At 38.4% G+C, this 15,007-nt stretch overlaps 1 protein-coding gene across 12 annotated transcripts in view; it reads right to left on the bottom strand.

The window, feature by feature from the left end:
* PHF20L1 (PHD finger protein 20 like 1) overlaps positions 1 to 15,007 on the bottom strand; it is an 81,264-nt gene that overhangs the window by 38,573 nt on the left and 27,684 nt on the right. For 7 of the 12 annotated variants that reach the window (XM_026646581.1, XM_026646575.1, XM_026646587.1 and 4 more), the window contains 4 exons: positions 11,714 to 11,921; positions 10,724 to 10,852; positions 5,000 to 5,082; positions 1,070 to 1,322 (listed from right to left, as the gene is read on the bottom strand). In XM_026646581.1, coding sequence (XP_026502366.1) covers positions 1,070 to 1,322; positions 5,000 to 5,082; positions 10,724 to 10,852; positions 11,714 to 11,921 — 673 coding nt within the window. The remainder of the gene's footprint in view (positions 1 to 1,069; positions 1,323 to 4,999; positions 5,083 to 10,723; positions 10,853 to 11,713; positions 11,922 to 15,007) is intronic. The other 5 variants (XM_026646593.1, XM_026646604.1, XM_026646638.1 and 2 more) reach the window with 1 other exon arrangement.

The following is a 15,007-nucleotide window of genomic DNA, read 5'->3' as shown; positions in this document are numbered from 1 at the left end:
GTGGGGGAAATTTATAACATGATTTAAAACCAAAGATATTTATTGAGAGAATACAGAAAACTTAACTGGCTTATTTCCCTCCCCCATTCAATTAAAATTTGCTACAAGATTAAGAGACATTTATCTCCTCAAGAAGATGTCAACTGTAGATGTAAGGATGCAACATGTGATGAAGGAGTCCTCTTCAGGCCTTATTTTGTCACAGCTCTAGGAGTGAAGCAAAACTTAGGCTTTTGCTTTACAGAAACCCATGTTAGTTATAACTGTTGACCGCATGACTTCGCCTTCTTTGAAGCAACAAAGTGTCTTTAAGAGGTGAAGCTCAAAACAAATCTGAAAAAGCTACACTATCCATCTCCAGCAAAAATAAAATATATAGAGCGAGCTTGTAATTGCTCAAAAATGTAATAAAATCATTCAAGGATGTTATGCAGCAGATAAGTTTCACCAACTCTTCCATCCACCAACAATATCTTGATATTTTGAAAACCAGTTCTATGCTTTAAAAAGGCTGAACTACTAAGGTGTTTTCACCCTACACAGGACAACTTCCTTTATTTTCCCATCAAAGAAGTTGACCCCATCTTCTCTCTCACATCAGATTTAGAGGAAATATCATGTAGTGTGAAGGACTGTGCAGCCAACAGGTACATCAAAACAGTCGACTGAAGGCAGAGATCCTCAATGATGGAAAGGAAAGATCCGCAAGTAAACTGCACATATTTTTAATGAATCAGGCCCTTTAAGTAGAGGTGTTTGTTTTCTCCTGTATCACTATTACCATTAGTGTGGAGATTCATACAATGGAACTTAAATCATTAAAAGCCATGACTTTCTACTACCATAAAAGTGCCATTATTACTTGCACCATAATTCACACACCATGTTACGTGACTTTACTTTTTATAAGTTTGAGCTATCCCTAATGTACCCACTTACGTTTGAATTTTTTTTTTATAAAAAAGCAGATTCATTGTAAAAAGCAACATTAATTTACAATCAATTATTTTTCTGTAAATTTCTTATGACTATAAGTAATTATGGTATTTTTTAAAATGTCTGTGCTCACTAGTTTTATTTATCACAGAAGAAGGAAGCTGAGAGACCAGCGTCAAATCCTCGACTTGTATTAACTCTGGGGAAAGTGGTGATTTAGGGGGCTTTATACACCCAGAAGAATCTCCAGATTCTTGTTTGCATTTCTTGCTGCGAGCCTTTCCTGAAGACAAAGTTGAGGATAACAGTGCAGGTTTCTGAGTGTTGGTAGAACTGCTAATATCAGCTTCATTTTTTTTCTGACTTTGAGGTTTAGGTGAAATCTCCTGAATAAATAATAAGAAATTGATACTTTTATTTCAGTTTCTTCATTGTGGTTCTTGTATTCTACTTTGATCTTTTTTAGCATCTTTAGTATTCAAAAACATTTATTCAAAAACATTTTTAAAGCAACATTTATCACTTCCAAATACAAATGAAAAACAGACTCAAATGTATCAAAGTAAAAGTTGAGCAATCTGTTTGTTTTTAAAGGGACACTGCCAATGACTTTCATCCTTAAAAGTTTTTCTTCATTTCTCATTGCTTGCAATACCCTCAAAAAAAGCTTTAAAACATTATTTTCTCTTACCAACTATCTAATTTCCATTTGACAAATAGTGCATTTTGCTGTTTTTCTAATACAATAAAATCCTTTTCATGTCCATCTCTCTCTCATTACGAGCAATCATCATCAATGTTTTCGGCAAGAATAAAGAATGACTTAGAGAAGAACACTGTTGCTACTAACCAGAATGGGAAGTAGGTATGTTAGCTTTGTTGTGATCACACCACAAAACAGAAGTTTCTCAGTAAGAGTCATCAATTTAAAATAAATATTTAGAAGTTGGATGTCATTTTCCACAAATTTACTTCAGTTTTGATGAAGAATCTGAAAAGGTTGACAGTGCCCCTTTAAGGAAAGTCTTAGAACAACGAACAATGATGAAATTTGAGCACAATCCCTTTCAGTGCTGGGAGTCTGGATTTCACCACACTACTTGCTTGTGTTAATGTTTCATGAAATCGCAACTTCTAGCACCACAGGGTTAAATAGATTGCTAACTGTAAAAAAACAAGCAGATAAAACGTAGGTTAAAAAAAACAGTTTCTGAAAAGCAAAATACACTGCATTTTCTAAAGCTGAAAATTTTCACCCTTCTTTTTAATGCATGTACTGAAATATTTAAAAACAATTCATCTGACTTTACAACAATTAGAATTTTACATTTTTTGCTAGAAGGAGGTTCTCCTACAAGTGGAGTAATCTGTAACAGTGTTAGTATTTGCCCAATGATGGCAGCTTGTACATATCTGAACACATGACCTCAAATTTGTTTCATCTATTGCCCAGTTGAATATGCATCATGGTATTATGTTAGCTAACAAAACCATAATTATGAAAGTGTAAACTTTTGTTTCTAGAATGTGCGCGCCACTTTCTCCAAAAAGATTTCACTCCACTGACGATTTGGGGGCATTTCCCAGTTTTCAGACCTCCGTACTTCAGAGGACTGCATTTTTGGTATTGAAGAGAAACTCTCTTTTCCATTGGAACATGGGAGCTGCAAGTTCCAGTGGAAATATAAAAAAAAGCAGCACACACGACATACTTAAAAAAAAGGCACCCTTGCGTGCTACATGAATGGCATGCTGGAAGTACCATGTAAAATTCCGGTGCAAAGTGTCCCATTCAGTTATCCCCCGTTTTATCCTTGAATCAGCTCATTATACACGTGATTTAAGTGCAGTTTATTCATTTAAATAAAATATTCCATGAACTGTAGAGTATACCTATGCTGATTACAAAAGGTATTACCAGAAATTAATTAGAGCCATAACTTGTAAATAAACAATTTTATTGTTCATCTTCACATATGTGAAAGACATTACTACAGCGTCCATTACTTTCAAATTACAAAGTTATTTAAACAAGATTTAAAAAATTAAATTAATATTTTGATAAGGTGCTTAACCTCTTAACAAGGACAAACTAACATTAAAAAAAACCTTAATGAATTAAAGTTATTCATCTAAGCAGGTCTTGCTCAAAAGGAAATATAACATTACATAACCCTAATACACTTAAATAAACTACTGAATCTACATGTAATAGTCTGAGGTTTTTGGGTTTAAGACAGTTGTAAACTAAAAAAGTTATAAATATAATTTCATCAGCACAGTAGGTTTTTGGCTGTTGGCCTGAATATTACTGTGTCCTGTATTACATTATTTAAAAACACACTACAAGACATTTACCCAATCAGTATTACAGTGGTAGCAGACAGTACCTCTGTAATTAAGGGCTGTCAGCTTTGCCATTTTAGGGGTTTATAACTCGGCCATTTTAATTTGCATTTGGGCTGGAATTTAGCAAAAAAAAATTTTTGAGCTCAGACACTCCCACCCCAACTTAATCAGTTTATGTTTGATCGGTTTTTTGTTTTTCTTTTCAGTTAGAAGAAAGGGGCGAAGTAGTACATTTGTTGGGTTTTGGATGCTTTTTTTGTTTAAGAACACAACTAAAACAAGTATTTTCAAAAATGTTTTGCAGACCATTAGTCAGTGAATGGTGACAGTCCCTTCTGTATTTTTTGTTATTATTTCTAATCAACAAAGTAAAAATAGAAACAGCCGAGTTATTTTAGATTAAGAAGTTACTATTCAGAAGTTTCTTTTAATATGCACTGTAATCTATACTGTTGCATACAGTCTTAATAAATGACAAAATCCCATTCATTTCAATGGAACTCTGCACAGTAAGATTTACAGTGTAATGATTCTTCCAGAAATGTCATGCTGTCAGACATCTCTCAGTTTTTTGCACACAGAAAGTATTATACAAAAGTACTAAGAAATTATAGCATCTTTAATATGCAAAAATTGGAAAAGTGGAATATCATGTCAATAAATCATAAACCATTATGCAAAATATCAGTCAATGCATTGACACCTTAGTAGCTCAGAATTAACCATTACAGTGGCAGCATTAAAAGTAGAACCATAACTTTCCATTGACAGCACTCTGTATTGGATCTGAGCGTCTCAAACCCAGGGTCAATGGAAAAACCATAGCAATGCCACTGTATATCAGGACTAAAGAACCAGTTGCAAGAAACATAGTATCAAAGTTTGGGGTAGGGATTGTTTTAAGAGCTTGGTGGGGCTTGTGAAGAAAGGAAGTGCTCTTTTCAGTTGGTTTGTTTAAAACAAACCATTAAAAAAAAAGAAAATTAATACAAAAAAGCCATATTAAAATTACATTAAGGATCTTATTTAAGCCAACAAAAGCAAAAATATCAAGAGTTAAGGCTGCCACTTCATCCTTAGCTTGCTTTACTGTGCTTAGGTAGTCAGCCCTTTTAGCATGCAAGATCATGCACAATTCTGAGACTCAAGCAACACCTGAACACAATGGAATGAGCCAGAGATAGGGAGGCAACCTTCAATTCTTCAAATAAGTGGTTTTAAATCAGACCCCTAACATTAAAGTTTCTTTTTTGTATGTATTAAAATATACATCTTAGCAAAATGTATGGCTCATTGAACAGTTCATAAAACACGCACAGTCTACAACACCAATTCTTACAATAGAAAAGAAACTTCTTACAAAAGAAGTTTTACTAGATGCCAAAAACCCTGTTTCAAACCACAAATCAAATTTGTGTAAGGGTCTTTGTCTTAGCCAGTTATAGGCATGGTTCCAGCTATAAAACCTTGGGACCGCTGTTTCCTAGCCTTTGATTCCTTGGAGACAGTAACTCATTTATGAAAATTAAAGTTAACACGGTCATTTGTGTCAATTTACTTGTATGCTTCTGGCTACGCAGAGATGTAAACATAAGATCAAATATTTAGTTCCCTATTGCTGTTTCTGAAGGGGCAATTTTGTTATGGATACTATATCTCCATGGCACACTCCAGTGGGAACCTTGCAAAAGAATCAAACTCTACCATTTCATACCTGCTCCAGGACTGGAGCTGTTTCTTTGTTGCCTTCCTTTTTTTCAGCACCATCCACAACAACAGCTTTGGATGCCAACAAACCTTAAAAGAAAAGTTGCACAGAGATATTTAGAATAGGTTGTTTTTTTATTTTACCGTTTGCTATCACCAGCTTTTATGAAAAACATAAATGTGAAAACAAATTAAAACATTTTCATCTACAAAAAGATTCTCTCTGAAACCCCCTTGTATGGAGTCTTTATTTAAAAGAACAAAACGTATGAGACCCTGACTACAATTCACAGGCCCTGCATTATACATGAAGATTAGCACCAGCCACTCCAATTCCACCGCCAGAGAGGGAAAAGGAGCTCTAAATTGTAATGCTATGACCCTCAATCCCAAAGCAATTGTGCTTCAAAACCACGTCTACAGTCATAAAGTAAGTTTTCAATCTTTTGATTTTAGGAGGTTATTTCGAATTCCTTCCTTCACTCATTCCCTCCACATTTGGTCTTTGTGTGCTTTCCTAATGGTTATAAATAGGGCACTACCGAATTCACGGCCATGAAAAACACGTCATGGACCGTGAAAGCTGGTCTACCCCTGTGAAATCTGGTCTTTTGTGTGCTTTTACCCTATACTATACTTTTACTCTATACAGATTTCACGGGGGGAACCAGCATTTCTCAAATTGGGAGTCCTGACCCAAAACGGACTTGCGGGGGTGGGGGTGGGGTCGCAAGGTTATTTTAGGGCAGTGGTTCCCAAACTTTAACAACCTGTGAACCCCTTTCACTAAAATGTCAAGTCTCGCGAACCCCTTCCTAAAAATTAATATTTCCAGGGATTGTCTCCTTTACCCGAGTATAAATTATAAAAGCAGTTATCTTGGAAATATAAAATTTGTTTTTAATGACATGCTTATTACACACTATTATTAATTATTATTGATCATTACAGTATTTTTATTACATTATGAAAACGGCAACACTCTTCCAAGATTTCACTTTTGTAGCTTGTATCACTTTGAATAAGCCTGTTATAAGACAAGGCTCCTATGTTTCAGCAAGGAGTATCAGCTGTGAAACAGCATGAAGGTATTAAGAAGCCAACTCAAAGTGTTCCTCCTACACAAGCATTCAGGTCTTGAGCAGTCCAGGTAAACAACGCACGTTACAACAAAGTTTAAACTTGTTCTTCATAATAATTTTAAAAACAAACAATACTAGCTGCCTATTTACTTTTAAAAACAGCAAAAAATATCCATCTCCCTTTCCAATTCTTATAAGGAGACTTGAAGTTTAAATCTCCTCAGTGTGATAGATATGCTTGCTTTGATCTGCTTAGCTCTTGGAAGTCCAGGGGCTCTGGGCTGCTGGCCCCGTGCTGCCCGGGGTCCCTAGGGACAGCTCTGTCCGCCATTAGGGAATTTTTTCCCTGAGAACCCCCTGTAACATTTTGCGAACCCCCAGGGGTTCACGAACCCCAGTTTGGGAACCACTGTTTTAGGGGAGTCACGGTCAGTTGCAGATTAGCCACTTGGTCAATGGGGCCCCAGCCAATTGGGGCGCTCCGGAAAAGTGGGCACCCCCACACCCCGCTCTACCCACCCTGCGCTCCTGCTGGGGAACAGGGTTGGGGCATGGGGGCTTGCCCCACTCCGCCCGACCGGCACTCCTACCAGAGAGCAGGGGAAGCCCCCGCACCCTGACCCCACTCCCTGGCAGGAGTGGTAGGGGCAACTACAGTTGGAAAGGGTGTGGAGGGGCTCCCACTTGTTCTGGCCCAGGGCCCCAGAAAAGCATAATCCACCACTGGTCACAGTATTGTCACCATTACTTCAGCGCTGCCTTCAGAGCTGGGCAACCAGAGAGTGGCGGTTGTTAGCCAGGCACCCAGCTCTGAAGGCAGCGCCCCACCAGCAGCAGCACAGAAGTAAGGGGGGCAATAGCATATCATGCCACCTTTATTTCTGCGCTGCTGCCTTCAGAGCTGGGCAGACAGAGTGGCGGTTGCTGACTGAGGGCTCAGCTCTGCAGGCAGCAGCCCAGAAGTAAAGGTGGCAATACCATACCAGGCCATCCTTACTTCTGCGCTGCTGCTGACAGCGGCTCTGCCTTTAGAGCTGGGCTCCTGCCCAGCAGCCACCACTCTCCAGCTGCCCAGCTCTGAAGTCAGCACCGCCGCCAGCAGCAGGGTAGAAGTAAGGGTAGCAGTCCTACAACCCCCTCTACAATAACCTTGTGAACCTCCCCCCCCACACACCTCCTTTTGGGTCAAAATCCTTACAATTACAACACCGTGAAATGTCAGATTTAAATAGCTGAAATTATGAAATTTATTATTTTTAAAATCCTATGACCGTGAAATTGACCAAAATGGCCTGTGAGTTTGGTAGGGCCCTAGTTATAAGTTACAGTTGCAGAGTTCCCATCGAAGTTTGCCTGTTATGTATTTTCATCTCTTTAACAGGCCCATGCAAATCCTGTTTGGACTAAACAAAACATTGAAGCATCTAACACAAGGAAAAAATCTTACAAAGGCGGGTGGATAGACTAGATCAGAGGTTCTCAAACTGTGGTCTGCAGACCACCAGTGGTCCGCGAGCTCCATTCAGGTGGTCCACTGATAGTTCCCTCAAAGGTGCGCACCTGGGCGGCCGCACATGAGAAAATGAAGGGCCAACCACCTAATTAGTGGAGCCGCGCTGTTGTGGCTCCACTAATTAGGTGCTTGGACCCTGGAGAAGACGCACATGTAAAGTGAGGTGGTGGGCTTGGGGGGAATAGAGAATAGGTGGAAGGGGGCAGTGGGATGAGAAGAGGGGGTGGGGGAAATTTGGGACGTGCAGGGCTGCGGTGGCCAGAGAAAGAGGCAATTTCCCCAGCTCCAGGGTTGCGGCTGCTGGGGAGAGACCCCCCCCTCCTTCCCAGCCCCAGCTCGGGGGCTGCTGCGGCCGGGGAGAGAGAGCACATCCATCGCATTAGAAAGGTAAGACTATAGATATTAAAATATGAGTTGTGTGCGCTTTCGTTTGTAGAACAAAAAAACAATTATTATTAAGGGTTTTTTTTTAATATAGTGCTTTTATCCAAAGCGCTTTACAATAGTTAGCTAATGGTACAAGTGGTCTGCGGAAAAAAAAGTTTGAGAACCATAAGACTAGATTACCTAATCAGAATTTTCATTCTCTATGATTTAAGTAATAGGGACTCCAGGTGACCCTGATAATAGGATCACTGGGAAACTAGTAATTTAAAATAATGCTAGTTCTTCATTCACAAATCCATATACAAGACTACTAATATAAATTTAACAACCAGACAATAGAAACAGCCAACAGTTTTAAACCTGATGTCCAGAATTGTTTTTTTTTTCCTTGTTTTTTTTCCTCATTTTAGGCACAGAGCCTGTTGTTGCCCAGGCAAAAAGTAGGTGTTTCAGAGCTGCTTTGTCCGGGAACTTTTACTTTATGACTTAATATCTCTACTAAATAATGTTGGTGAGGAGACCCAGCCCGCTTGAACGTGCATAAAGAAAAACTAAACCAGAGGCAGCAAGATATCTTCGAAGTCTGAAAGTCTTCTCCTGCAATCTGTGGCCCCAAGAAGAAGCTACCTCTTAACAGAGATTGTTCAGTTTGGATAACAATCTACAAGATATAGCTACTGCATTCCATGGAAAATTAAATACCCTCACAATCAATTCAGAACACACTAAACTGGAGGCATATCACTTAGTGAACTCTGGGCTCTCCTACAGTAACACATTTAGAACACTGGAATACTGCAAATCCATCAGTAATCCAGATGACTTTTCATTAAGAAGTTGTAAAAAGCGATGAAGAGTCCTGTGGCACCTTATAGACTAACTGACGTATTGGAGCAGAAGCTTTCGTGGGTGCTCCAATATGTCTGTTAGTCTATAGGGTGCCACAGGACTCTGTCGTTTTTTACAGATCCAGACTACCACGGCTAACCCTCTGATACTTGACACCATTAAGGAGTTATCAAGCTTCAGTGCCCCACAAGGATCTACTACAGGAAACTGTATTATATTCCTTACTATGTGTGTTACATCAGTTTGATGGATTTTTTTTTTTTAAATTAAATTAACCAGAACATTGTCTCCAATCCAAGATGTGCAAAGACATTACTTAAAAAAACAAATTAATCAATCATGAATTTACTGCAAAGCAGAACCCCACTAATTTGCAATACTGAATGGAAGTCATCATGGAGTTCATGCAATTCATAAGTTAACAAAGAAGACCTCAATTCTGCAGCTTGCTTAAAACAGGAGGACCCCTGCGCTTATGTGGGTCCCAATTAACATGCGTAAGTGCACAGATCCTTTCGTATAGAAAAAGTTGCAGGGCTGGGACTTAAGTAAACCAAAATAACCATTACAAAATGTACTGTTTAATTTTACAAATTTAGTTTAAGTTTATGGGAGACAACTTGAAATAAAAAAAGCAGCTGCATCATCTCCATTTTGTCTTCATTCCTGTTTCTTACCTCTGGAGTAACTTTTCTACAAATGAAGTTCTGAACAAAGGAGCGGATGTGGATGTGTTCCAGAGGGACTTTCAAACCAGCAAACTCACCAATGCTGCTAAGAACTGGATATATGGACTTTGAAGTCTCTGTATGTATCTGACTGCTTTACCATTTAATAACTCTTCTTGTTCTTCCTTTTTTCCTTATAATAAACCTTTTGCTTTAGACACTAAAGAATTGGCTGGCAGCATGGTATTTTGGGTAAGATCCAAACGAATACTGACCTGGTAACATGGCTGACCCTTTGGGGTCAAAAGAACATTTTGTATAGAGAGCAGAGTTTTCTAAATAACTTCTGGACCTATGTGCTGATTGGGAGCCAGGGAACTGGAATGCAATAAAGGGGGCTGTGTAATTTTTTTTTTTGCTTCTTGATAACCAGTGTGAGGAATCAGAAGCACTGTTTGTGACTGGCTGGTGAGTTTAACTTCAGTGTTAATCCCAAAACTGGTGGTTATCTGCTCTCCCTTTTGCAGCCTGCCCTGATCTTGGCATTTTCAGTGAAGGCTGTCCCAGGCACACCAGGTCACAGTCCTTTATTTATTTTGTAACTGTACACTTGGTTACCCCTTTAATACCTCTGCATAGTAACATAAGGTATACATTCTTTTAGAAATTATGAAGTCTTTTCTAGTGCTTCAGTGCATTAATAAATGCTTATGCTTTTTAAACTTTCCTTTAAGACTCTTCCTAGTCTCCTTCCAGCAATGCAATTGCCATTACTTCATAATAAACTGGGACAGAATTTTTGGTTGTCTCCAAAGCCAGTGGTATTGTTACTCCACTGATCTACTAGCAATGATTCAGTGTGCGTAATATAAACAGAATGCCACATCCAGAGCCCATGTAGATAACATTCCTCATACAATAAAGGGAATTATGCAGGAGATAAAAGGTGTTATAAACTAATGAACACACTTGTTCCAGGAAGAGGTCTATTCAGAATGATCAAGACATTGAACTGAAGACATAGGTCAAATCACAGACCTTACATCAAAATCTTGGAACAAGGTTGGCTTTATTACTCTTTGTGTAGTGCTTTGAGATCGTCAAAAACGATAACTGCAAAGTATTAATATAATAAACAGACATGTACTGATCTACCATAGCACTCTATGTACAAGCATAAACATTTGGATATGTTAAAAAGTAATGATGTTCTCAATAAAAAGGAAATTTACCAGTGATCTTGTTAAGACGAGCTCTCTTTGCCTGAAATGAGTTGCCTAGATTACTTTTCCTCTTGTGCGATAATGTGCTCTCTGCCCGCACAAACGCCATCTTAGGAACGTCCACTACTGGGAATCCTACTTTTAAAAGAACACACATGGAAGAGCTCATCTACAAATTCACATTTCATAAACATTTCTTATCAACTGTAAATATTTCAATGCAAAATATATTCTAAAATGAATTAATAGGCTTTTATGTGCCATAACTGGCAGTTTAAAGATTTACAATTAACAGTATGCAGAAAAATATTAACTTATAACTTAAAATTTCAAGGTAACAGATATTAACTTTGTTGAAATGAACATCAGGATTTACTGATTCAGAGGTAAAAATCTAGATAGCCCTTAAAACATGGAGACATATGTATTACATTGTCTTCAAACATATCTAGAAATCTCCATTATAACCATGAACCTTTAGAATTTAAGTTAAAAAAAAAAAAAAAGCTCTTAAGGGAAAATGAAATAAAGAGATCTAGAAAAATAAACTACTGATCTCTTCTGAGCCACTTAGGAAGCAGAAATTTGCACATAAATCTAAATAATTAACATTGCTCCAGACTTCAGTATTGAAGTCTACTAAGATACAAACACCATCTTCCTCTAGACTAGAACCATTGGCAGTATCATTTTGCAATACGAACAAAAGAGATTCTGAGGCCAAGAGTAACTGGGCAGGCAGAAAAAACAGTACATCTCTACCCCGATATAACGCGACCCTATATAACACAAATTCGGATATAACGTGGTAAAGCAGTGCTCCCGGGGGGGTGGGGGGGGAGGCGGAGCTACACACTCCGGCGGATCAAAACAAGTTCGATATAACGTGGTTTCACTTATAACGCGGTAAGATTTCTTGGCTCCCGAGGACAGCGTTATATCGGGGTAGAGGTGTATTTGCAGCCTTTAGAAAAATAAGAACTAGAATATAGTTTGTACCGAACGTTTCACTAGATGTAGGCTCCTCTTCCTTTTTCTGGACTTCCTGTATGATTGTAGAGGTTGAGGTTTCTTCCTTCTTTGAAGGTACTTTAAACCATTTTCTCTCCTCTTTATCTTTATTGCTGTTTGCACTGGTCCGAGGTTTACTTCCTGCTTTGTTCTTGGCTGCTGCTGCTGCAGCAGCTTTGACCAAAGCTATCCAATCCTCCAAAAAGAAAACAAAGGTGGAGGAGCATTAGTAGCAGTTTGCGACATTCAAACAGAATCCATTTACAAATAGTGAGCAATCTCATCCAGAAATTGCCAAGTACATTTATGTTTAGTTTTATGACTATTGCCCATGATTCAGTAAAATGTACTTCCCAAATTGCCTACATATTGTAACTAGAATCTACCTCGTAGATAACAAAAACACTGCATATGGAAATCTCTCTCTATGATTAGCCTTTCAAGCAGTATTGTGCCATAATAACTAATCTGTATGCTATAAGAGTTACAGAAATACAGGAACTGTCATACTGGAACAGGCCATTAACTCCATTATCCTGTTTCTAGCTGTGGCCTACACTAATCTAGCTATTTCAAATGGAAGACCAATCCCTCTGTGCCCCATACATGTCTTGCAAACTACACAATCCAAGGACAGGAGAATTCTTTCTAACCTAAGCCGTGGATCGGGTAATGACCTGAAGCAATGGTAACTCTGGTACAGAAATTTCTAGAATAACTGTAAATACGATTCCTACTGTATTAAATTTTCAAGCTTTATCCAATAATCTCAAATGGCTCTATAAACAGCAATTAACAGTCACAATCCACCTGCAAGGTAGGAAGAGATTATTACCATTTTAGAGATGGGTAGGTAAACTGGCACACAGGGAATTCAAGTGACTTGCCCTTGGCCACACAGTGAGCAGTAGCAGAACCTAGATGTCTTGACCCTGATCCCCTCTTCTAACGACTTGACAACTCTACCACAGTAAGCCATTTGTCTTAACATCTTGCAGCAGTGTTTTCCATAGAAAAATTCTATTACATAAAAACAACTGTATTCACCAACTGAATATATTTTTAAACTTTTTGAATGAAAAGATTTATTATAGGCCATCTGACTGTTTGATCTCATTAATGTTTTATATGTAGGTACGTATGTTATGTTTAAATTGTACTGTGTGCGCATGTGCATGAAAGGTGTTAGAATATCCCTAGAGCAAATACCACATTTTCTTCTCTGTTTGGTGGAGACAGCACTCAGTAAGTAATGAATTATTTCCTTTATTCATTTAAAATGTGCTGTATTTAATCTGGATTGTTTCCTTGCTACTGTATTATGGGATATATTAAAAAACAGTACCTGATAGGTATATCTCCATATATAAAGCCAATCTCATACAGCTGGAAGGGACCCTGAAAGGTCATCGAGTCCAGCCCCCTGCCTTCACTAGCAGGAACAAGTACTGATTTTGCCCCAGATCCCTAAGTGGCCCCCTCAAGGACTAAACTCACAACCCTGGGTTTAGCAGGCCAATGCTCAAACCACTAAGCTATCCCTCCCCCCTTTCACTCTTCCAATCATACTTCACTTCTTTCTAAACTAAACAATCCCAATCCCTTTAATTTCTTTACATATGGAAACCTTTCCATCCAACACCTCTACCAGTTTTTCCAATTACCATTCAGTGGACCTTTTCTATTTTCTGTGCCCCCTTTAAGGTGTCATGGGGACATACCTTCAGTTAAAATCTTTTTTCTGCATTATTCTCTATCCCTTCTTCATACAGCCCAACCTTTAATTCACATTTCTAGCACTGTTTTGCACTAAATATGCATCTCCACTGTGTAATAAACTACACATTTTGTGACAGTGATAGTTTCAACATATCAATAGTAAGCAAGGTCCCTTTTTTAGGACGTTAGACACGGATGCAAGAAGATCAAGCAACTTTCCTGTGAAGCTGACTGTTTCTTCTCTATGACATTATTTGCTTCACATTCTCCCCTTATTCTGCAGTCCTCAGGATAAGTTAGTTATGTATGTGTCTGAATATCATTAACTTAGTATTCACTTCCACTGATTTAGCGAATACCAACTACACATTAAAAAGACAAAGTCACTGCCCAAAAGAGTTTCCAGTATGAATCTCTTCTGAGCTAACCTACAAAATTAATTGTAAAAGTGCAGACATGTGGATCTTCAACAACGTATACTATACTCATTTGTGCTGGATGACAAAATTGAAGAAATCCTTCACTTGGTGCAGCTTCATATAGTAGCATTATTATTTATACAGCACCAGAGATATGGATGGTACTTTATAGATGGGAAAGAAAAGACAGTTCTAGTAACAAAGAGCTTACAATGCAAGAGGCACAACATAGGAAAACAATAGTAAAAAGGAGAAAGGAAGAGATAATGTCATGAAGGTACTTGTAGTTTACATATGCTGGTAGACCCACTTCTGCAATTTATATTTAAATTTGTATTTACTTAGCGCAGTTTAAGTCAACAAGTTGATAGATGTGAGCATGTGATGGAACGTACAGATTCTTTCGTGCCCCATAGGTGGCACTGCCCCAGTGATGTCCGTAAGTGGGGGTCCTGCTGAGTCAGACAGTGGCATGGTGATTTTGGGGTTAAATCCCAGCAAGGTTTCTAAGATCAGGCTTTCAAATTCCCATATGAAAGTGCCACCGAGAGGAGGGTGACTGGGGCTTGGTTTCTACCTATACTTGTGCACAAGCTTTTTTTAAGCTCAGAGCCATACAAGGTTTTGGAGGTGCAGGTAAGGAGGAACCACATGGAGGCTGCATGACTAGAAGCCAAGATGAGAAGATCTGGAGACAAGAACTGTCCTATTTATATTGTTTGGTGTTTAACGACTGTTATACACAATGAAGGAAACTGACCAGAGACTTTGCTAGTCTATTTTTATTTTGGTTGAGTGCCCTATCACAGATAATTTCATGTGTAAGAAACTAAGGGATATATTCTTCTCTTGATAAGCACAGAAATTCCTGTTCGGAAAGAAAGCATCTTCAAATGTAAATAAACTGTGCTTACAAGCCTTTATAAAACTTGTATAAGGAAAAATAAAGAGAAGATGAAGAAAGGTGGACTCTAAATCTGAATGAGTTTGAAGTCTTTCTTGAATTGGGATTGTTACCAGGTTTCTAACCTAACAGCCAGCCACAATACTAAGATGTAGCCAGACTCTCAGTAACCGGTCATTCAAATAATTTTAATCACATCAGTAACAGCAACTTTTTTGGCATGCACTGTATATACAAATT

The sequence above is a fragment of the Terrapene carolina genome, unplaced genomic scaffold (assembly GCF_002925995.2).
Source record: "Terrapene carolina triunguis isolate 2854851 unplaced genomic scaffold, T_m_triunguis-2.0 Scaffold58, whole genome shotgun sequence".
In the NCBI taxonomy this organism is placed as follows: domain Eukaryota; kingdom Metazoa; phylum Chordata; order Testudines; family Emydidae; genus Terrapene; species Terrapene triunguis.
The sequence above is the reverse complement of the archived record's forward strand: the minus strand, read 5'-3'. Positions and strand labels throughout refer to the sequence as shown.